This window comes from Amaranthus tricolor, chromosome 16 (assembly GCF_026212465.1).
Source record: "Amaranthus tricolor cultivar Red isolate AtriRed21 chromosome 16, ASM2621246v1, whole genome shotgun sequence".
NCBI lineage: Eukaryota > Viridiplantae > Streptophyta > Magnoliopsida > Caryophyllales > Amaranthaceae > Amaranthus > Amaranthus tricolor.
Window position 1 is genome coordinate 17271060 of NC_080062.1, and position 25156 is coordinate 17296215.

The following is a 25156-nucleotide window of genomic DNA, read 5'->3' on the forward strand; positions in this document are numbered from 1 at the left end:
TCAACCGAGCTCGAATTTTCATCGATCTATATTTGTTTCGTTATTCCGGGCACAAATCAGGTTTAAACTTTAATTTTGGAATAAGGGTCGATTACAGACTTCTGTCAATCAAGTCAATATCAAATTAAATTGATAGTCGGTTTTTAATTGATGTATACTTATTTACTTATGAAAAAAAAAATAATTAGTGTTACTTTTCAAATCAATCTATAACAATGTCTTCAGTTGCTAAAATAATTTTAGAATTGGCTTGTTTGTGACCATTATTTGATATAATAAAGCATTGAGTTGCTATTTTTGATAAATATAATTATAAATATAAATAAATATACATGCACTCTAGACCATCTCTTACGACTTGATTAAAGACAAAACCTGTCAGACCCTGTCAAATTCACGTACTACACCATTGATAGTTATTTTTGTCTTGTTTATTGTTTGTGTCTTTATGATTATTTTTTCTTCATGTCTTTGATTTATGTTATTAGCCTTTATACTTTGTCTTACCTTGCCTTGTTATTTGTTTTGTCTTGTCTTATATTTTGTTTTCTTCTGTAGGCATGTGTCGAGGTGAGGGTCTCTTTGGCACAACCTTCTTTATGAATATAATTTTCCTGTCTTTCATCCCACCACAAATCCTAATCTTAACCTTTTCTTTGAGTGTAATACACTATGTTTGATGATGATGATACTAAGTTTACAAGTACAATAAAGAACTATTGACTTAAAATCCCAAAATTGAAAAAACATATAATGGATTCCAATTAAAAATAATGACTTGGAATAAAAAAGTTGATAAAATAAAGAAACTAGGTAAAACTAGTCGCGTTTGGATCACAATTGAGTTTGACAAGATCTTTTTCCGATTAACTTTGGTCAGGTTCCGACTCAATTTCAACTTAGATCAATTTTTGACAAGTTTTAATTCTAAGACATCTATTTTGATATGTATAAATGAAAAGAGGGGTATTAACATGTTGAGATGGAGGTTTGATATGAATATGAATATGAATATAAAATTAAAATTACTTATAGAGAATTTGAAAAAAAGTTACTTTACTTGGGTTTTTGTTTGTATTTATAGTAAATGACTCTATAACGATAGTAAAATCGACTAGATATGTTTGACGAATTGATAAATGATGAAATGGATTGATATTGGATTGGAGATTCAGCTTGGACTATTTTATGAATTATCTTTGTCTTGGGCTTGACCAAGTCATAGGCTATTTTTTGACTACACTATGAGGCCCAATTAATATTGAGGCCATGGACCCAAACCTTAGCCCCAAATGACGATGAACATTTGATCGCTACATAATGATCATTGACATCTATGAAAGAAACTGGTGAATATAGAATAGTTTGAATATCTTTCGACAATGGCTATCTTGGGTTTCACTTAGGCTAGAAAAGCCCCAAGTTCTAGCAGAATTTGAAAAAAATAAGACAATTGAACAACCTTTTTCTCAAAATAAGCTCCGTAAAAACTTAATTCCTAAAATAAGCGTCCGTACATTCAAGCCTAGCCTCGGGATAATTCGCTGTTAGTAACAGCGACTTAATGCGTTTTAAGTTTTCAGTTCTCAGTTACTTCCTTATTCCCGCCGACGAGATGATAGAGTTACCAGTTAACCTTAAAGTTGCTGTTAGTAACAGCGACTGATCCCTTTTATTTTATTTTATTTTTTTAATGTTTCGCTGTTAGTAACAGCAACTGTTTCCGAGGCTAGGCTTGGATGTACGGACGCTTATTTTGGGAAATAAGTTTTCACGAAGCTTATTTTTGAAATTAAGTTATTAAATAATCTTATTTTATTCAAATTTTCAAGTTCTAGACCATCATTTGAAAGAGTTGAGGTATATCACCATCTTGAAGAGATGGAGAATTCTATATGATTGCCTTGGGCGAATGAGCTCAAAGGTCATCCAAGTCTTTAATTAAAAGTCTACCATCATTCCTTATAAGAGCCTCAAGATGTCCAAATCTGCTCTTAAAAAAGAGTCAAATAATCTATGGGAGTGTAGAATGAGTGTAGTAACAACATGAAGACTTATTATCCAAATGGAGAAAAATGCATCTTTTTATTTTTCTTTCCTCGTTATTTGTTATCCAAATAGAGAAAAATGTATCTCAATATTTCCTTCTTCATTTACATGCATTTACTTCAAACAAAATATTAATTATGCCTTATTCACCATAAATTACTCACTCAAATCTAAAATCATCATCATTATCATCAAACCCAGTGTAACTCACCCATAGAAACTATTAGCAGGGTCTGAAAAAAGAAGAATGCGGCACAACCCATATCCATAAATTACTCACCCAAGTTCAGGACAAATTCCTTTAAAACATTGTATTGTTTGGTTATAGCAAAAAATGAGAATATTAAAGGAATGATGATAATGTCAAAGTTTTAATTTTACAAAATTAAACTTTGTTACATGAACCACAAATCAATCCCAACAATCAACAATTACATAAAAATTTAAAATAAACAAAATAAAAAATAAAATTTTTCATCTCTCGTGATGTTACAAACCTCCATTTTGCAAATGATATGGTATAAGACATCTAATCTATCAATAAAGAAATCAGGAAAAGTGGTCATAAACTAATCGAAGGACCACAAGCAGCTCTTTTACTTATTCCAAGCTCCACACAGAGATTATCAAACCCAGGTTCTTCCAAAATACTAAATGCACAAAAACTATAATATGAGTGATAAAGCTCTGGGAATTCTCCTGGAAATTTGCTGAACCCGCCGTACTGTAAGGATATGAAGTTAGAATTTTCGTCAAGAAGAAACCGTATTCTTTAGGAAAGAATAAAAATCATCATAGAATTATAGAAGAAAAGCAGGAATTACCATAGATTGACACTTTAAGAGTGAATCATGTAAGGCTTCTTTGCTAACAAATTTGTTACCTCCTAAGATCTTCAACACTCCACCTACCCTGTATATGCAAAAATTTCATCACAATCAACTTAAAGTTGTCACGAGCCTGTGTTTCAATCCAGTGTCACATGATTCGCTATTTTAAGGTCAATTCTGGGCTATTTTAAGCAAATCACAAATTCAAAAGGCGAATTATGTTAAATTTTCACTCTATTGGAAATGACCCTCTTGGGTTACTCCTCCGTGGTCTTCCTCTTACGCAACAAGAAAATAAGGAAATGCATACATGCTCTCTCAAGATGAATGCAAACATTACCAGAAAGCATAGCATGTGTCACTGGGCTTGTTTATTCTTCCTTGAAACCCACCATCTTCAGCTTGTCTATGAAAAAAAAACAAGATATTACACTCAAATTACCAACACCAAAAACTCGAATTGCGAGATGCCTTGAAGTTGAAGTCAATAATTTAGTCAACGAAAAGACAAGAGTCCTATATTTGAAGGAGAGACAAAAAGCTTTAGGAACCCTGTTCACATTTCACACCAACCTCTAAAAAAGTTTAAACAAAACAATTGTTCATCAACAAGAAAAAGGAAAAGACATGTAAATGTCTGGGTGTTCCAATAAAGCCGTCTCACTCATAAACGTAAGATGTTCTCATCTACTCATAGATTTAAACGTAAGATGTTCTCATCTACTCATAGATTTTGTAAAAACTCAATAAATAGGGCCATCAAAAAATAATGTCAAGTAAATAAGGCAAACTTTACCTACAATCCACCTTATTTAAAAAAGATTGCGTTTAATTAAAAAAAACAAGAAGAAACCATGTGGACGACCACTGAAAATGATCTATTGGTTCGTGTAGTCGATCCCATCTTTTGAGATTAAAGCTTTGACATTGTTGTTGATTTACAAATGCAATATACATAGTGACTTAAGTAGAAGTTAGGAATTTTGAGTATTATTTTGCAAAAAATTCTCTCTCTATTCGTGTTTGGTGATTTGTGTACATTTTGTGCCAAAAATGGGTGTAATTTTGTAAGAGCAAGGTACATTGTTTCTGAGAAGCAACGACATCAGCGACTACTGCTGCAATTGCAACGGCATCGCCGGAAGTTAAGGGTTTTTTCTCAGACCACTCAGACCGCCTCCTCGAGGTTGCCCTTGTACAAGTCCCATCTCTATCACCCACATCTTTCTCCACTAGGTTGCTCCAATTTTTAAAACTGTTACCCTTCCAAACATACGCCGTTTCTTATTCACCTCCAATCCACCATTATTAACATTTTCTTTCTCCTGCAACCACTCTATTTTCAATAATAAACAATGGCAGAAGGTGTTGACAAGCACTATAAAAAAAGAGGGAAGCAATAGAAATGCCAAAGGAGGGTGGGTATTAATGGGAAGTGGCAAAATGTTCAGGCAGGCCAAAATTGGGTCTGTTTGGAAAATTTTTCCTTATTTCAATACAACAGTATATAAAGTAGGAGATGATGAAGATAATTTTTTTTTTGTATGATAGAGGAAGAAGAGAGAAATGGTAAGTCCAAAAACTGGTTATGATAAATGAGATAAATGGTGGAATTATCCTATAATGAAAGTTTTCAAATTAATCTAGGATGGATATGGATATCAGAGCCGGCTCAACCGCATGAGCGGCATGAGTGACGGCTCCAGGCCCCGTTATTTTAAGGGCCCAAAAAATTTAATATATCCGATTTTTGAATCAAATAATAAAAAGTATAATATTTTTACTAACATATGTAAATCTTTATATAATTCAAGTCAATACTTTTTCATAATTAATGATGATTCATTAGCTTGATAATGACTGTTTGTTTGATAATTATTGATTTTGGATTTCTATTTAGTAGGTACCGTTTGATTTAATTTTTATTGATAATTATTCAATTTAGGTAACCAAGTATTGCTATTATGCAAATCAAAAAAAATAGTGCATTTATTATTTTGTTGTATATTTTTCTCTAATTAAATTAATTGAACATATCAAAACTTTACTTAATAAAAATAAAATAATAGTTTAATTGTCATTAAGAAAATGAACATACACATTTGCATTCAAAAGACTCATACTTAATTTTTGATCAGGGCCCTAAAAAGTTCAAAGACGGCCTGTGGATATGTATATACACCACCCTTGTTTCATTTTGTTAGTCCATGTTACGATACCGACAATTATAAGGATGATGATGTAATTGTCACGTAAAGAAATGTATGAGATATATGTTCAAGCAATTAGTAGAAAAGCAAATGTAAAATGGTTACAGAGTAGGATAATGAAATGGAAAGATTTAAAGTGGACAAACAAGTTCTGGATAAACAAAAATGGAGTGAGTATTTATGATAGTAATTCGCAAAATAGAGGTTACTAATGACATTAATAAAAATAGAAAAAGTTGGATTAAAAGAGAACCTGCACCATCCAATCGAGTAGCATGGGAATATTTATGATTGAGGATGATGCACCCTCGAAGAGAACATTGTCTTCTATATAACCCATCAATCGCAGAGATGCAATAGCACAATATGTCGCACCACCTGTATCACTAGTAGTGTCAAAGGTATACACACTACATGCGAATTTTGCTCAAAGTAATGCCCAAGTAAACCAAATTCTCGACTTTAGGTTCAATAAATGGCCTACGTAGGATTGGGATCAGTGGGAAAACAGAAATAACCGCTAACATCATCACCAGTTCTTGTAAGAACCATTGAAATTTTCGGTGGTTCTATTTGTACCAAAAAAGTCTGATTTTGCATAGAACTACTAGATTTTTTTTACAAAAACACGGACATTGTCCGTTGCTCTACCAGTTTGACCCATTAAAGGCAAATAGATACGCCAAAGTGATTCCTACTAAGAAAAATCTGACAATATAGGCGGTACTAATTTCTTTTATCGGGTGAGAACTAAGTTTCTCGAGAGTGGATAGAACTGCGGATAATATTTTAGGCTCGGATGAAATGAAAAAAGGACCCGTAATTCAATCCTACATGGACCATATAGAGGGTAATAACAATTTTGTTGCCTTAAGCTGACATTTGGGTTTATTGGAGCATTACTATTGAGTAAAAATTTCTCTAAATGCTGACAAGGAAATTAAGTAATTCACATAAACAGTGAAGGAAGCTTGAACCATGAAACAAATGTCTCAAATCAACAATTTTCTGGAACGCGTGAAACTTAGCATCTAAAAAATACAGGTAAAATTGCGCTAGAAAACCAACGTAAATCAGTTTAATTTACCCACCATGAGATTCTAGACCAGGACATAAACCAAAGCCACCGTCATACGACTGCAAAAATGGCACCATACAAAGCCAGCAAAAACATATGGTCAGAGTTTATTATCAGAAGAATAAGGCATATTCAAAACTAAATAGAAAGAAGCTTTCATAATTACCTGACAGTTCAATATATACTCCTTAGCTTTCTCTTTGTCTACTCCAGTCCAGTCATCCAACAAATAAGAGATAGCAGCTGAGCAAAAAAAAAAAAAAGAAAAGCGAAACATAAATGTTTAATACTTCACACTAAGAATGATCATTTATTTGGTGTCATAAGTAATTTGTGAAAATGGGTTGTCATCTTACTAGCACAATATACAAACCGCAAATCTGCTTCAGCTCCAAAATGGATCGGCATGAAACTGTAAAAATGAAAATTTACACAATCATGAACTTTTTATCACTACGGAATCATGGTAAAAGGGGGGAAATGTGGAAGGGAATCATGTATCAGACTTGAAGTAAATTTGAACAACACAATACACTTGCGGGTACGGGATTGAGGAATTTATTCATTGCTATGGGGGTTGGATCTTTGAGAATGGCAGTAGCATGAGTTTTCCAGTTGAAATAGAATAATTTGTAATTTACAGCCTTAAAGTTAAGCACTTTTGTGAAATGCAGCCACCAAAGTATCAAAGTTTGCAGGTTCAAGCCAAAACACAGAATTCAGACCATTTTGGTGGTCAGAATGTTAGGTTAAGTGCTCGGAGTTTTGTGTTTTTGGCCTGAACCTGTAAACTTTGATACCTTGGTGGCTATAATACGCAAAAAACAAACATTGAGACTGTAATTTGCAAAAGTGCAAAACTTTAAGCCTGTAATTCGCAAATTATTCATTGAATTATAATGCGTCCATTATTCTAGTACGTGAAAATATTAACAGTCTCATAATCTCAACATGATATCAAGAGGCAAAATGATCCTGGTTTATTAGGTCTAACAAAACAATGGGGGGAAAAGAGAGATACAATACAATTTAGTAAGTGAAAATGAAAAAATTGTGAGGTTTTTTTAAACATAAAAAAAATTGATAGTGTTCGTTTCTAATTATTAATAAATGAGAAGAGAAGAAAATTTCGGCAAATTGGTAGGAATTGTAAATCCAAATTGATAAACATTATGATGATGGTGAGTAATGCACCATAATGGGTAGAGAGAAGTGTTCTAATTGTGGAGAGAAGTGCTCCATTGATGATTGGTGATAACGTGCATTAACAAAGATTAAAAATGATGAGGAGTGCATCAACAGAAGGCAAAGTAAGATGGAGGATGCATGAGACACCCTATTTTTAGCTTAATAGGGTAATATGTCTCAATGAAGAGTACACATCACATTATTCATCTAAGAAGGATCTTTGCCGAGATCCCTCATCTCCCTCACTATTTGTTGACTAGTGTTACTAAAGTAAGCTACAGTATTTGTATCTATGGAAAGTAAACAAAGTTTTTGCAAAATATTAGGTCTTCACCGAGATCCTGTTTTGCTACTAGCTAAGGAGCAAATGATCAACTCTCAAGAGAGGTTTCAGGTATCATTTGAGGTGTGCAAAAGTTCAATTAACACAACACTGTTTTCTTGTGAAGATGACTTATACTCTGTGATAGCAACTTGCTTTAAAGGAAAATAAGAAAGGGAAATTTAGGAACAAGATCTACTGAGGTTGAGAGAGCTCACAGAGATAAGTACATACAAACAAAAAGATTATTACTTGAACACTGTTAACGCATTATATAGTGCTTCATTAAAATTCTCAAAAACTTATATGCGAATCACTAATCAAACTTGAAGATGAAATAATTACAAATCAACCCAAAACTTGATGTACAACCATACACAAAATCGTAGAGGAAAAATAGAAGTAACTTGCAAAAGTTTGACTACAAGCAGCGAAGAAGGAAGTTAACAATGTTGATATAATTGGTTGCTATATCTAATTTATAAGTTTTAACATTTCTTTAGCGACTTGATGTTTTGAAAATGTCTTATTTCAAGTAGGAGCTGCTGTTTTTGTTGTTCACAGTGGATCTGAAGGATTCATTGTTACTACATAATAATGAATGGAGGAGGCATGAGACGTAAAGAGTGTCAAATAACCATTCTCATATGACCAGGTAGGTTTTGCAATGGTATATATTGGGTAGATAGAAACAACTAATCAAAGTTTGGAAATTTGTTGTCACAACTTTTACTTGAGGGTTTTCTTTAAAAAAGCTCCATGGAATAGCATAACAATTAAATTAGTGCAGCTCCAATAATGGGGTTACTTTTATAATTAGCTCACCAGCATAATTGAATACAGCAGATTGCATAACAGATTTGGAGTAGCCTAAAATCCCACTTAGGTATTGTGTAAGTAGAATCAGAATCAATTGAGTATCTGTTTATCTAAAAGCAGAATCAGTAAATCCAATTAGACAGCAGTCCTCTGGGTGGGATATGCATATAGTCCTAGAGGCCAGTGGCTTGGCCAAATGAAGTGCAGTAGCTTGATCATGTATTAAGGGGATGAACTGAAAGGACAGCTCGAATGTTGAAATTCTACATACAAAATTTGGAGTGTTAGAAATATAGATAGTTCCAATGTTACAATGATAATCAAAACTTGTGTTTATTCTAAAGCGAGTTTTTTAAGCTTTAGAGGGTTTGTTTTAATTTGATTGAAGTTGCTGCGCCAATTTCACAACCAATACACCTTTTGACACTATGTCTAGACCATTGAAATTAGAAAAAACAAGTCCTTTATGTCTTACCGACACAAAGTATTCCACCAACATTATCTCTAATGAATTACAACACTCAGCTAGGTTCGATTAAATTGAGGTTTCATTCTACTAACAGCCCAACCCACATCCCATGGATTACAAAACTCAGCTGTCACCAAATCATACAATACCTCATCTATGATTACACTTGTTTGATGAAACATTTTACATTAAGAAAAGAACTCTTTTCCAAGATGATTTAAAGTACAACAACAACAATTCTAGGGTCGCTACATGAAGCAATATATCAGTTCCAGTTGTCGTCCACATGGAATCTTCTTCTCCATTCATTCTGATTTTCTACCATCTCAATTAGTAAGTCTACGTCATCCACATCCTTTTTCATGGTTCTTAGAATCCAGATCCTAATATTCGATCCTACGACTCTAGGATTCAAAAATAGACGAGCGATCCAAATCTTAAGTAGGATCTTAATGATGGTAGGATCACACAATCCTATCAAGATCAATTTAGGTGATAGGATCATAACACGATCCTACATAAAATTATATTATATTTTAGCTTTTATTTACATATAAATATAAGTTGAAAATATATCGTCATTACGATTATTAAAATCCATGTACTTATTGATTCTCATTTTATAAAAGATTATTAAAAGTATATCTTTTAATCAATTAAAAGATGAAGTCAACAAAATCTTTATGTACAGTTCAAATCTATAAAAATGAATTAATATGAAGAAACATGACAGATAATCAAGTATCTTACAGCATATCAAAACATATTGGTAGGATCATACGATCTTACGATCCGAATCTACCGATTTCGATCATACCCCCTATTCGATTCTAGGTAGGATCATGTTTCTAATAATCTTGTCCTTTTCAGCTCTTGTCATCCAAGTCGATGTCGGTCTTTCTCGCCCTCTTTTAAGTGTCCCGGGCTCTAGCTTTTTATCTTCCTTACCGGTTCGCTAATACCACGCCTTTGGACACGCTCAAACCATATTAAACGATTTCATTTCATCTTTTCCTCAATATTTACAACTCTTAAACCCTTTCTAATATTTTCCTTTCGAATTCTGTCCCTCAAGCTATGCCCACTCATCCATCAAAGCATTTGCATTTCCGCTACTCCACTATTCTACTATAATCCTTTCTAAAACCTAATGACATTGACATATTTCATCCATCATCAAAGCGCAAAAGCTATTTTAATGGATAGACTTTTTGCTTCTTAATCATAGCTAGACAACTTTTAACAACAGATAGGCATAGGCTTGGAAACAGGCCGAACCGAGCCGAGCTGAGCTGATTGCTAACATGCGTCAATTTGGTTTTATTGAATGTATTGAGTTTAAACTTGAATCAAACCTGATTTGAACTCAATAATCTCTTATTGAGCTCAGCTTGACAAAAAGAATTCGGGTTTGAGCCAAACTCATGCTTAACTCCTATAGCATGTTTTAACAAATTAAGATAAGATTAAGATAAAATATCAATTTTTGCTACTCGGATTTGTTTAATTATTCAGTTTAGGAAAATCATGTTAAAGATGTCCTATATTTTTCAATGAAATTAATAAGTCAAGCCTTGGAGCTAGGAGGTAAAAGTTTTCTAAATATCTTATACAGTTTGCATAAATTTTCTTAACAAGTTAACAAACTTTTGAGCTGAAAGCTAGAGAGTTTGAGTTAGGATCTTTTAATAACCAAGCCATGATTTTGAGCTCAAGCTTGGTTCATTAACAGAGAACAATGTTCAAACCAAACTTTAACTGAACAATTCTGAACTTTTATAAAATAATTCTGTTCTTGTGCACCCTTAAGAGCGTGTACTGAAACTCTCCTTTGGTTTACTTTCCTTCATATTAGGACAAAATTTATGTTGTTCCAGCCAGGGTCACTTATACTAAATCCTTAACATACAAACATACTATTAAAAACTTTATAATTTTACATCAGTATGACATATATAAGATATAAATGAAATTAGTCAGTAGAGACTTAAAGGCATCAAGAAGCATTAGATGCACGCAAAGAACATACCTCCCGTTATCTTTCTGAAGATTTTTCATCGATATCACAATGGATTTAGAATCAAGCAAAGATAACTCACATCCCATCATCTTCAATATCGCTAATGCACTATACGTACTTGCCAAGTGACTAGCGTTATGCTTTGAACTCTGCAGTAGCAGTTGTAGAATGAGAAAAGAACAGTTTCATACAAGCTTTCTTTAAAAAATTTGTACATAAATCACACTCAACCCAAGAAACTCTACATTATCTAAATGTGAACCAACCGTGTGAAAATCTGCTGCAAAGTTCGACGAGCTTGAACCAAGAAATCCATAAAATTGTCCTTTGCCATCACAATATCTCATCAGACATTTTTCCATAGTGATAATCTTAGACATGATAGTATGACAACTGCCCCTAACCTATACCACTGGAAAACAAGTAAAATAATATAATGGGAAAATTCCATATGGTAGCAATGAGGTTTGGACTTTTGTCGGTATTAGCAAAAAAAATATTTTATTCTGTAAGGAAGCATTAGTTACGTTTTTTCCATATCATAACATGATTTGTTTAAAATGGTATTTTTTTAAAAGATATGTTGATATTAATTTTTTAACTTCAAATTTTTCCTTGTCCTTTTCTTCTTTCTCTTTTAATTTTTAAACAATTGAAAAAAGAAAAAAAATATAAACTCAAGTTCTCTCTCTTTACTTCACCAACACCACCCTCATTTCGGACGAGGGCATCAAGGATCAATGCAAAGAGTATTTTGGAGACTAATTTTATAGAGAACAAGGAAATGGTGTTGCATGTGAAAGAAAATGGAGAATTTAAACGAAGAATTAATAAATTAGAGATTGAGAGGAATTTGAAAAAAAAAAAAAATAAAGCTAAACAAAGCAGTGGGACCTTATAGTGTACTATTGAGGTATGGATATGCCTAGGGATGATTGGAAAAACTTTGACAAACTGACTTATTTAAAAAGAAATTATGGGAAAGTAAGATGCCCAATAGCTTGATAAAAACTTCTTTAGCGTCCATTTACAAGAACAAAGGATAATCCAAGATTGCTCAATTTACCAATGAATAAAACTCATAGGTTATACTATGAGGTTATGAAAAAATGAAAGAAATAAGAAACCAATTTTAATTTAGCCAGAATGATCCTTGATAAAAGCCATTTATTTGATGAGATCATGGGATAATGATGGAGTACTATAAAGCTAGAAAAATAGATTTGCACATCGTTTTCATCGACTTCAAAAAGGCATACAACAACGTACCAAGAGGCATACTTTGGGTGGGCAATGACAAAGAAGAGTATTCACAACCCACAAGAAAAAATTTAATGTAGTGCAAGAAATGTATCTAAACGTGAAAAACAGTGTTACAATGTGGAGCGGAAACATCCAACCACAATTGTCTCACCAAGGTTCAGCCCTAAACCCTTTTCTATGTGAAAAACAGTGTTACGATGTGGAGTGGAAACATCCTTGATTAGTTAGTTTGATCGTTCCAAGGAGATGTGCGACGTGCCTTGGTGTAAAACAACAACAACAACAATAATAATAATAAAAATAACAATAATAATAATAATAATAATAATAATAATAATAATAATAATAATAATAATAATAATAATAATATAGTAGTAGAATAGTAAATAGAAATAAAAATTACAAGAGAAAATTGTCAAAAACTGCATACATAGACTCAGAAAAACTACCTTCAAAATTTTATTTTAGTTTTGTCAAAACTACATACTAACACATTATTTTGTCAAAAGCTACCAACTAACAAATTTTGACAAACAAATGTATTGAGTAGGTAGCTTTTTGACATTTTTTCCTAATAATAATAATAATAATAACGACGACGACGACGACGACGACAACAACAAACAACAACAACAACAACAACAACAACAATAATAATAATAATAATAATAATAATAATAAAATTGTTTTGAAACGCTTATCTCTTCTTTCTCTCTCATCGCGATTTTCTCTCTCGAAGCTCAGTTCTCTGAGCAGCCATGGCTCGAGGGCGAGGCCGTCCAAGGGGAGACCTGCTCAGAAGCGTTTATCTCCTTCCTCTTCTTCTTCTAAACATTCTTCTGCTTCATCTACTAAAAAAATGGTTCGAAAAATCCAGAACCTTCGACACTTGAAAATGCTCTGGTGAGCCCTAAGTCGGCTTTGGTTAAGTCTCAGATGCGCCTCTATTCTAGTTGGGCGGCGGTGGTGAATGGTTCTGTTTCTAGTGAGAAGGCGGCTGATTCTACTGTTCCATTGGCGCAATCTGCTAAATCTCCAATCTACTCGGGTATTCCTCGTCATTCCTCTCCTATAAAAATTTCTTGTGAGGATACTGAAAATGAAGTGAGATATTGGCAATCTTCTGTTGTTTGTTTTGTTTTGGGGGTAAACCCTCCCTTGCACGTTATTGAGGGGTTTATCAAACGTATATGGAAGGATAACATGGCTGAGAAGGTAGGTACGATGGCTCGTGGTGTATTCCTTGTTAAGCTTAGTGCTATGGAAGATGTTCCTAAGGCTTGTGCATCCAGTGGTATTTTGTTTGACAAGAAACCATTTCTTGTTAAACCTTGGAAACAGAACATGTCTTATGATAAAAATGATCTTGCTTTTGTTCCTGTTTGGGTTCGATTTCATAAATTGGATGTGGTTTATTGGGGTGAATCTAGCTTGAGGAAGACTGGGGGGATTCTTGGTGAGGTCCTTCGTATTGATAATGCTACCTTAAATTTTGACAAGCTTATGTTTGCTAGACTTTTGATTAATATGCGTATTGATGGTGAATTCCCAGTGGAAGTTTATTTAACTGATGCTATAGATAATTTGATTGAGGTCAAGGTTCTTTATGATAGGAAGCCTATCCTATGTTAATGTTATAAGCAACTTGGGCATTTAGAGAGTAATTGCAAAGTTGGTCTGCCTCCGACTACTTCTAAGGTTCCTGTTCTGGTGGTTGAGGTTGTGTTGCCTACTCAGGAGGTGGTGCAGGAGGTGCCTATGACTAGCTTTGATGATGCTGGTGAGGGTTTCCAGGTTGAGAGGGGTAGTTCATGGTCAGAAGTTGGTGGTACACAATCTGAGGCCACTGTTGTCTTGACTAAAAATGTTTTTGAGGTTCTTGAAGATCTTGAGGGTGATACTTCTGTTGAGGCTCAACCTCACGTGCTGGGAACGTCATCCCATCCTCTCGATGTCTAATCTCTTGGCTTGGAATGTAAGGGGGCTCAATAACATCAATAAACAGAGAGAAGTTCTTCGAACTATGCAATTTCATAATGTTGGTTTTTTTGGCCTTCTTGAAACAAAGGTTAAGAGGTAGGGGCTTGGCCTCTTTTCCCAATCTCTTAGCCCTAATTGGTGTTTGTCTCATAACCTCCATTGGCATAAAGGGGGTCGTATTGTCATCGGTTGGAATTAGGATTTGTTTCATGTTAATAATGAGGTTAGTAGTAGCCAGTTGATCCATACTTGCATCAAGCCTTTGTTAGGTGAGCAGTTTTATTGTACTTCTGTGTATGGTACTTCTGAGGCTCCTCAGAGAGAGTTTTTGTTCAAGCAGCTCGTTGATATTGCTGATCATATGTTGAAGCCATGGATTGTTCTTGGTGACTTCAATTGTGTAGCCTATTTCTCTGAAAGAATTGAGAGACTAGTTAGATTGAAGGAGATTCAGCCTTTGAGGCAATGTATGTTTGAGTATGGCTTGAAAAATGTGAAATATATTGGTCTAATAAGCATGATGGGGACAGCCGTATTTTTAGTAAGATTGATAGGGTGTTTTGCAATGAGGAATGGGAAGGTATTTGGCCTAATATTGAAGCTTGTTTTCTTCCTGAGGGAACCTTTGATCATGCCCCCATGCTTCTTAGTTTCTTCAAATGTAGCAAAAGGAGAAGTAGCTTCAAATTTTGCAACCATTGGGCTCAGAAAGACCAATTCATTCCTATTGTTGAGAAGATTTGGAGTCAGAAGGTGCATGGACATATGAGTTTTTAGATTCAATCTAAATTGCATCTTTTGTAGCGTATTCTTCATGCTGAACTTAATAAGGTCTCTGCCAAAGAAGTTCTTCTTCAAGTTGAGGCATCTCTTGCTCGCATTCAGGATTCCCTGCACTTGGATACTTCTAATCCCTCTTATGCTCAGGAAGAGGTTAAGGCGGCTCTTGCTCTTAAACAAGCGAATTCTGACTATGCTACCTACATGCATCAAATTGGTAAAATTCAGTGGCTTAAGTATGGGGATGACAACTCCAAACTTTTCATCAGAGTATCAGGCAGCGAAGGATCACTAATACCATTAACTCTTTGCTCATTGATGGTTGCCTGGTGAGCAATCCTACTATTATCCATGATACTTTTTTGTCCTTCTACTCTGATCTTTTATGCAAGCCTACGGAGAATAGGAAGAAAATCAATATGCGGGTGGTTCATTCTGGCCTAGTTTTATCCACGGAACATAAGGATATCTTGAATTTGAGGTTTTTATTGGAGGAGATTAAGGGTGCTCTTTGGAGTATTCCTAAGGATAAGGCCCCTGGTCTAGATGGGTATAATAGAAAGTTCTATAAAGCAGCTTGGTCTGTTGTTGGTGATGATTTTGTTGAAGCTGTTCAGACTTTTTTTAATCTCTGGGAAGCTTTAAAAGCAATAGAACTGTACGGTTATCACGTTGGTTCCCACGGTGTCTAATACTACCTCTCCAGGAGACTACAGACCCATTGCTTGTTGTCATACCATATATAAATGTATCTCAAAGCTCATTTGCTCGAGACTTTCTTTGGTGCTCAACTCTATTATCCGCCCTAATCAAGGGGCTTTTGTTCAGGGTCGCAGTATTATTCATAATATTCTTGTGTCAGGAGATTGTTCGTCATTATTCTAGGAGGAACTGCTCCCCTAGTTGTCTAATGAAGTTTGATTTAAGGAAAGCCTATGATACTATGGACTGGCACTTCCTCAAGCATATATTAGTGGCTTTTGAATTTCCCTTTCATTTTGTGAAGATCGGTTATACTTGTATGTCCACTGCCTCTTTTTCCTTGGTCATCAATGGTCACCCTTTGAAATATTTGAAGTCTCAATGTGGTCTGCAACAGGGAGATCCAATGTCCCCTCTTCTTTTTGTTCTAGGTATGGAGTATCTCACATGATTGATTCACTGTGCTAGTGGTGCAGGGGCTTTCAAATTCCATCCTAGATGCAGATCTACCAAGCTTAATCACTTATGTTTTGCTAATGACTTGATGCTATTTTGTAAGGGTGAGCTCTCTTCAATCCAGACTCTTTTCCATTGTTTGCAAGTCTTTTCTCAATCCTTAGGCCTCCAAGCAAACTTTTCTAAGTCTGCTATCTACCTTGCTGGGATTGGTACCATTCAACAACAGATCATTTTGGATTCTACTCAGCTACCTTTGGGTAAACTCCCATTTCGTCATTTGGGTATTCCTCTCAACTCTAAGAGGCTCTCCATTGCTGACTGTGATCAACTGGTAGACAAAATGACCTCAAGAATTAGAGGATGGAAGGTGAAAAATCTTTCTTATGCTGCTAGACTTCAACAGGTCAATGCCGTTCTGATGAGTATAAGAACTTATTAGTGTCAGACCCTAAAATTGTGATTAAGAAGGTTAATGATGTTTGTAGAGCCTATTTGTGGAATGTTGATTATTGCAATACTAAACCTGGTTTAGTTAATTGGGAACACATTTGTAGACCTAAAAAGGAGGGTGGCTTAGGTATTAGAAACCTTGAAGTTTGGAATGTGGTTGATATTGGGAAAATAACTTGGCATATTAGTAGTTTGAGCGAATCTCTGTGGGTTCGTAGGGTCCATGGTGTATACACCAAAGGTGGCGACTGGCGGCTGTTTAACCCTCCTCCAACAGCTAGCTGGGCACTTAGGAAATTGTGTAAGGTTAAGAAACAGTTGCACATGTTTCTTAACAAAGATAGTTATGTGATCAAGGATGCGTACAAGGAGTTTATTGGCACAGCTCAATCAGTTAGATGGAGTAGAATGGTCTGGTTGCGTGCTTCGATCCCAAAGCATAGATACATATTTTGGTTAGCTATGCTTGGTAAGTTGAAGATCAGAGATAGATTAAAGATTATGGGTGTTCTTGATGATAAGTCATGTCCTATGTGCCATGTCAGTAAAGAATCCATTGAGCACTTATTCTTTGAATGTAAGCTTAGCTCTTATTGCTTGTCTCTTCTTTCGGCATGGTTGGGGATTCGATTTTGTATGAGGAAACTTTCTACCATATACCCTGGCTCTTGGTAAGTTTCAAAACCCAAGAAGCAGTTAGCTATCGCCTCCATTTGTAGCCTGTTTTATTTAATTTGGAAGGCTAGGAATACTTGTGTTCGGCAGTCTTTTGTTCCTACACCGGATGTTGTCGTTAACGAGCTCAAGCATAAGTCTCTTCCCAGAGACTATTAGATTACACCAAGATTTGTTAGTAGTCGATTAATTTCCTCTTGAGGCTATCCTTGGCTTTCTTTTGATTGTATTTGTCTTGGTATTTGGAATTAATGGAATTTTCTTTCTTCCAAAAAAAAAAATCATAATAATAATAATAATAATAATAATAATAATAATAATAATAATAATAATAAAATTAGTAGTAGTATAATAACATAATCATAATAATAATAATAATAATAATAATAATAATAATAATAATAATAATAATAATAATGAAGAACACTCACAGACCATTGCTGAATTCGTAATGATCTTTTTTATGAGCCTGTAATGACAACACCCACAAAACAATTGTGTCCTTGTCAACCTAAAAACAATTTTGATAAAGCAAAATTTAGTTACTTAATGAAAATAAAATAGCTTTACAATCAAAAACAGCTAGTATACATAAAAGTGAGAAAATAGGGTTAATAAACAGCAGCATGCAGCCACCAAGACATGATCTGATGTTAGAATAAGTTGAACAATGCAAGTTAATAACTTCAAAATTCTTGCAGTTATTCTACTATTAATAAATACAACAATGTTAAGTTTTTCACAACATTTCAAGGCCATAATCAAGGAATTTTCAAGAACTGGACGACTATAAATTAAAACAAACATAACGGAGCGGGAGTACATCAAATTGTCAACTTTTTACCAGTACCAGATTCATTAAATATACACATATTACAGATTATTGAGTTGTTAAGGTAAAATACCAAGGGGAAGTCATTGTATGAGTATACATCCAAGTACAAGCTACAAGAGGCTAAATTACAAATCACTTATTTCGCACCCTACTAACTAAAATGAAAATACAGGAACCAAGACAGTCCAGAATTCAGTCAATGGTGCTTTAAATAAGATTTCGTCGGGGTAAATGATCAAGGATGTTAAATCTTCAAACGTTCTTTACCAGGCATGCTTTTTGAGTAAATGGTTCTGAATTGTAAAAAAAATAAACAATGAGGTTGTGTTTTGTTAAGTATCCCATGTCAAAATCATGTTTCTTGCATATTGCTTGAGATAAATATGAGAAATTGCACTTTTAGCGCAAGGTATATCTAAAAGCAACATATCAACAACAATACATGGATAAAATCTGATAAACTATAGAACCCCAACAAACGTATTTGGAGATTTTGACTTTCTATATACATAAAATGTATGTACTTTTATGTAACAAATAGCTCATGTTAAAAACGTACAACAAGCCAAATAGAGTTCAATTAACAATTACTTGTAAAATATTATCATGTTGAATTGGACACTGAGCAGTAAAAACAAGTACAATGTGCACTATTGGGCAGTATTAAAGGCAAAGTCAACCTACAAGAAACTAATCAACACGATCTGATACGAAGTGCCCCCTCCTCTTCAAAGTGCATTATTTGTCAAGGAGGAAGATGTTCACGGTTAAACGGAATGTTGAGAACATTGTTCTTGATGTTCATTGATTATCTTTAATTTTATTTAGAAATTATAATCAAGTTTGGTTATAAATAATCTTTTTATTCAGTATTTATTGTTCAATATTTTATTTATTAAATAATTGGATCCTTATGGTTCAACTAGTAAAAAAGACTTATTAGAATTAAATGTTCTAGCTTTAAGTCTTGTAATTAAATTTGTAATAGACCTCACTTCCAAAAGGAGAGACATATCAAGGATTGAGTGAAAGTGAAGCCCAATTCAAGTCAATTGGTGCATAAGAGATCAAGCTGATTAGTCTTGCTGCAAAACTTCAAGTGATGCTACAGTTATCCAAAATTGACCTGATTAACCGAAATAGAGTATGACTCGACTAGACTAAACCCAAAATAATAACTCTTACATAAAAAAAAGAGTTGGTCAAAGAATTGTTGTACTACGCCATATTCAAAGGCCTCAAACAACAAAATATTTAAAAATTCATTCTTTTCTTTCTTCTCTTACATCAACCCTCAAAACGTCAACAAAAACCGATATGTTCCTTTCCTCTCAAACAACACGCAAATTTTGTTCCAATTCAACAAATAAATAACAGAAGTAATCCTAAAATATCCAAATTCAAAAAAAAAAAAAACCCTTAACCCCCTTCCATTCACCATCCTCAAACAAATAAAAAGATTCGAGCGTTCCTAAACTTTCTCTATCATAAGACTAGTTTGATGTGTCTCAGTTATTATCAAATTATAAACCTAATATCCTAAAGCACTAACCCCCAAACTATAAAACCCTAATCCCCTAAACCCAAAGTACATTCCTCCAACCCATTATAAACCCAAAAAAATATCTATAATCAATTCCCTATTCATCCTCAACCCTCAATCATTTTGGATCAAAATAAAGGTTCAAATTTTATTTGCTTTCATCATTTAAACATTATAGAACTTCCATTAAACTCTTCACCATTCATAAAAGCACAAAAAGCTTACACCTTTACATTAAAAACACAAAATAAAATCCATTTGATTTCAAATCCATGCGCCATCCCTCATAAACCTTCACCCACTAATCCCAAGTGATAAAGTTTCAACCTTCACCAGTCTAGCACAAAATTTCGGCAACCCAAACCCCACACATGAATCGCCAACCTTAAATAAACCACAAAGACTTGAACTTATCATACGGATACCTATCGCTGATACGGCTGTGTATCATGATGTTGTTCCCATTTCCACTAAACACTCTCTATGCATTTTGGCATTGAAATAACTCTGCATCCAAGAGGCTCTCCATCCATGCTATAACTTTGCTCCATGGACTGATTCTTAAGGTCATGGCAACAGAAATAGTAAAATGCCATAAATTTACCTCCCTGCAGGTCTATTTCATTCTATTTCAGTGTTTTTTGTCGATCATAAGAGGTAGAACCCTTACAATGTTTGAAGAAAACCTATTCTTTTCAGGATTTGGCTCTTACAAGGGGTAGATCGAATTACCAACTAATCGAGGCCTTCCATTTTTCAAGCATCTCAAGTATTAAGAATTTCAACTTTTACTCATTAATCCATTGTCATCGAAGTTAAACCAGGGTAATTAACTTCAAAAATTGTTATTAGTATAATTGCACTTGGTCAATTCACATTATATACTATAATTAATTCAAATCAATTCAACCATATAACATAACATCAAAATTTAAAATGTATCAAACACTCAAAACCCATTTCAGAAATCCCAAAACACGTTCAAAATACATAATTTGATAATTGAATAATCAAAAAACAAGAAATGAAAAAAAGTAAACATAAAAGACGATAACTATAATTATGAATGCAATTTCAGAAAATTGAATTAAAAAGGATGAAAAGGAGTACCTGATCTAAGGCGCCAAGAATGTCGAGAGAAGAGAGGGTAAAGTAAGCAAGAGTGAGATGGTTGATCTCTTGGGGCTGATAGTCGCTGGGCAGTAATTGGTACATCATCTCCAGGAATATCATATGGCGTTCTTTATCGAACAAACAATCAATTGAGAACGGATCGCTTAAGCTTGCCGCCATTTTTAGCTGCCTTACAGAAATTTAGGGCAGCTAGTAATAATAATTACTCCTACTATTTACTATAATCAGTGATGAAGTAAAGGAAAGGAACGGAGAAAGAGGAACAGGGGAAGGAGAATGGAGATTATCTATGATATACGGGGGAGTTTAAATATTAAGTTCGCTTTTGGTCTTTTTTGTATGTATAAATTTGAAAATTTCTCTTTAAAATGTTGTAAAGATATTAAAAGTAGGTATTAAAAATATGAAAAGTAAGCATTAAGGATAATGTTAGCAGATATTATAAATAGTTAAGTATATATATTAATCTTTAATGAATTGGGCTTGAGATATGTCTCTAAAAGAGACGGTCTATCAAGAGACTAGCTCTTTTATATGACTTTTCATACTATTCAGTCCCACAAATTATTGTGATTTCTAATTTGGTCGATCCATAAAGAAAAATATAAAATAGACATTAAATTTTAATGGGTTGGATATAAGAGAGGAGATTGGCCGATTCATTCCCTACTTACAACTATTCATCATGATAATATTTCTTGATTTTAAATCATTCATCATGTCTATTTCTAACACAAATCTGTTAAAGTTAGGGAGAATATTACAATAAAATGTAGTAGAGAATTTAATACCCAATCCTTAAACATCGCCACCCTTTTCGTTTTATCGCCACCCCACTTCAAATGAAATTATGAATTTGCCCCTAAACTTTAAAAAATTATAACTTGGTTACCCTTTAAAATTTCTTATTTATAATAATAATAATAATAATAATAATAATAATAATAATAATAATAATAATTTAAAAAATAAATTAAATATCATAATTAAAAAAAAATAAAAATTTAATAACAACAATAATAAAATTAAAAATAATAATAATAATTCAAAAAGAAACGAAAAAAAAATAAAAATAAAAATGAATCGCCCAGATCTGGGCGATTCCTTTTTAAGCTTTTGTTTTGGAAAATTTATATTAATTACATTCGAAAAAAATAATATAAAAAAGTTAATAATAATAATAATAATAATAATTGTAACAATAATAACAATAATAATAAAATTAATAATAAATTAAAAATCAAAACATAAATATATATTTAATAATAAAAATAATAACAATCACAACAATAATAACAATAATAATAAAATTAATAATAATAATAATAATAATAATAATAATAATTATAATAATAATTATAATTATAATAATAATAATATATTAAGAATAGATATGCATTAAATTAAATTAATAGTAGTAATAACCGCCAGTTTGTTGTGAAAGAATTTACCATATTAAGAGAAAGTATTTTAAAGAAGTGTGAATTATAATAATAATAATAATAATAATAATGATACTAATTATTATTATTATTATTATTATTATTATTATTATTATTATTATAATAATAATAATAATAATAATAATAATAATAATAATAATAATAATAATAATTGTTTCGGTAATAAAACGAGGAAGTGGAAAACACTTGAAACACTGTAAGTGGAAGCGTTATCAGGAGCGGCAATTCGTGGAAGGAAGCGACTTGAATTCCTGCGAAACAACACGTTAGCCTTGTCCGGGGGTGATCTCACGGAAAATCCCTCCGACGCTCAAGTTAGAACGTGCATATGATAATATGTAATAAGTGATTATAAACTGAATGCAAGATATAGCGGTTGATGTTACAGAATATTGGTAGGCTAATGGAGTTGAAAAGGAAGTAGAGAACAAGTAAGGCTCTTGTAGATGATTTTTCAGATGATCCCTTCCCTTCTGATGTTGGCATCTATTTACGGTGGTAAAGAAAGGAGTTATCTCAGAGAAGAAGGTGGATTATCATGGGCAATAGTGGGCGGTTATTAGCATAGAGTAAGGAGAACCATAAGATGAGGGAAGAGTGGGGAGTTGAGTCAACTTGATGGTTATTTCCTTAGGGGAAGTTAGGGTTTTTGGGAAGTAACCTACCAGAAGGGAGTTAGGGCATTTAGAGATAACTAGCCCATGGGCCATTTAAGGAAGATGGGGAATTCAGAAAAAAGCCCGTTGACCGAAAGTCAAAATCAACACGAAAGGTCAAAGGGTAATAAGGTAATATGACGTTAAATAATTTAAACAAATAAATAAGTTAGATAAATGATACCATGACAGTTAGCCCCACGCATGAAGGATGATGTGAGGAGAAAGCCCCAGCGACTTGAAATATCTTCCTTTTATGCGGAAACAATAAGCGTTTACCAAAACACCTTAGTGTCAATGAAGATGAATATGTCCCTAATTTGGCAGATCTTTGGGAGGATTCCGAAAATTGAGTTCGTAAGCTTCGAATCGACTGTTCATATGCCGAATTCCGAGTTGTAATGAAAAAGTTATGACTTTTTCAAAGTGATCGTGTGAAACGCCGAATAATGCCAAGTGAGCCGCGGCTTTGAAGCATGCCACGGAGCAATCCCAGTCATATTATCATATAACAGCGAAAAGGTAGATGTGAAGGCTTGATCCAGCGACGTCTGGGATAGCGAGTGGTACTTGGAACCGACTGAGACAACTATCTTCTTGTGTAGCATATCACGCGGATTCTTTATATCTTGACAATTCCAGCCCAGCCTATGATACTTTAATACCGCGGGAGTTCCATACTTAGAATTTTTTGAGACAAGATCACTCCCAAAGGGGGTCTGACTTGTCTACTATGCGGATCACACTAAATTTATTTATTTTTTATTTTTATTATTATTATTATTTTTTTTATTTTTTTATAAATTCAAGGGGAAAGCGAAAAGAATAACTCAAACCGCGGAGTATACTTAGCTAGCAGCAAAATGCAAATAGGAAGGTTTGATCCCGCGACCTCTGGGATAGAGTGCAGCACATCAGACCAACTGAGACACTTTACCATCTATGAAACACTTCACGCGAACTTTTTTTTATTTTGATACTTTCAGCTACACTACCCATATACCATGGAAATTTAATGACTTAGAATATTTTTTAGAGTTTGCTTACCAAAGGGGGGTCCGACTTGTTGACCCCATGGACAAGATAGCAACCTTATCGTTAAATCTTCCTTGCTTTTATGTGCCGTGGAATTTTAGGAGGATAATATGTCGCGGAATAAGTTCGTCTCAGCTAGAGTAATAAATCACGTGAGAATTTGACGACGCGGCTTGGACTTTATCTCAGAATATTTCCGCGCCTTCGATTTAACCATGACGCGTACTAATAGTCTGTGTCTTCAACTATGCCTTCAACATGAAAATTCTTCCATACTTGGAATATTTCAAAAATGATTGGGAGCACCTGGGGGTCCGACTTATTGATTTCACGGATTGATAAGAATCTTCGAAAAATTTGAAGCTGCTCATGACGCTAAGGAGGATGACGCGTCCTTGTTGTATTCCGCGGCTATCTTGGATCACGCGGAATAAGGATTCACCAGTTTTATAAGTCGGACGGTAGAATGGGTAATCTCCATACTTAGAATTTTTATATTTCCCTTGGAGTGTAATTTTGGGTCCGACTTATCGACTCTACGGCGTCGATAGGAAATTTGATAACTTAGAGAAATTATCAATATTTTCATACACTTTCGGTGTCCGACTTATCGACATCGTGGAACAATAAAAATACTCGCAATTTTTCTCGTCTTAACAAGCCCCTTACCTTTCTATGCCGCGAAATGAATGTAGCGTCTTCACCCATACGGACAATACGAAAATCCTTCCATACTTATAACATATCACAAAATTATTGGGGGCACTTGGGAGTCCGACTCAACGACCATACGGACACCTTCCACAATGAGTACGGATTTATTGGAACTTTAAAAAATTGGAAGCTGATCATGTAGGGGTTTGTAACAATGAGGAGGATAACGCGGCTTCATTTTTATTCTGCGGCTATCACGAGTGACGCGGCAAAAGATCCGCCACATCTACAAGTTAGATGGTAGAATGAACAATCCTTATACTTAGATTTTTCCCAACGTTTTTACCTTTTGGGGTCTAAATTAGGGTCCGACTTATCGACCCTCCGGCTTCATGAGGAAGCCTGATAACTTAAAAAAAAATTTCCATATTTCCCCCTCATTGGGGGTCCGACTTATCCATGACACGGATATCTTCCACAATAATTTTTCATGCCTTATAGGAATTGTAGGGAAACACCAAGGCAAGTGAACTCAGCTATAT

General features: G+C 34.0%; 1 protein-coding gene across 5 annotated transcripts; it reads right to left on the bottom strand.

Annotated features, from left to right (window-relative positions):
* Positions 1–1844: 1844 nt before the first annotated feature.
* LOC130803336 (geranylgeranyl transferase type-1 subunit beta) lies at positions 1845–21101 on the bottom strand. 5 transcript variants are annotated; one of them, XM_057667544.1, is made up of 11 exons: positions 20783–21101; positions 17730–17805; positions 11231–11310; positions 10995–11134; positions 6524–6579; positions 6334–6410; positions 6181–6226; positions 5343–5467; positions 3220–3287; positions 2874–2961; positions 1915–2773 (listed from the first exon to the last, which is right to left on the bottom strand). In XM_057667544.1, exons 1-11 carry the CDS (start codon positions 20963–20965, stop codon positions 2612–2614), a joined length of 1101 nt encoding a protein of 366 aa, XP_057523527.1. In that variant the 5' UTR covers positions 20966–21101; the 3' UTR covers positions 1915–2611. The 5 variants fall into 5 exon arrangements, with proteins under 5 accessions (XP_057523531.1, XP_057523530.1, XP_057523529.1 ...); XM_057667545.1 differs by having other exon boundaries at positions 1921–2773; positions 11252–11310; XM_057667548.1 differs by lacking the exon at positions 20783–21101 and having other exon boundaries at positions 1845–2773; positions 11231–11397.
* Between the last annotated feature and the right edge of the window lie 4055 nt (positions 21102–25156).

Bases quoted from the DNA above. Each gene is read 5' to 3' on its own strand.
- LOC130803336 (XM_057667544.1), bottom strand. From the start codon at position 20,965: ATGGCGGCAAGCTTAAGCGATCCGTTCTCAATTGATTGTTTGTTCGAT. The intron at 6,411-6,523 runs GTAAGATGACAA...TTTTTTGCTCAG, and splicing joins GCGGTTTGTATATTGTGCTA to CTGCTATCTCTTATTTGTTG. The intron at 2,962-3,219 runs GTAATGTTTGCA...TTGCATATACAG, and splicing joins GACACATGCTATGCTTTCTG to GGTAGGTGGAGTGTTGAAGA.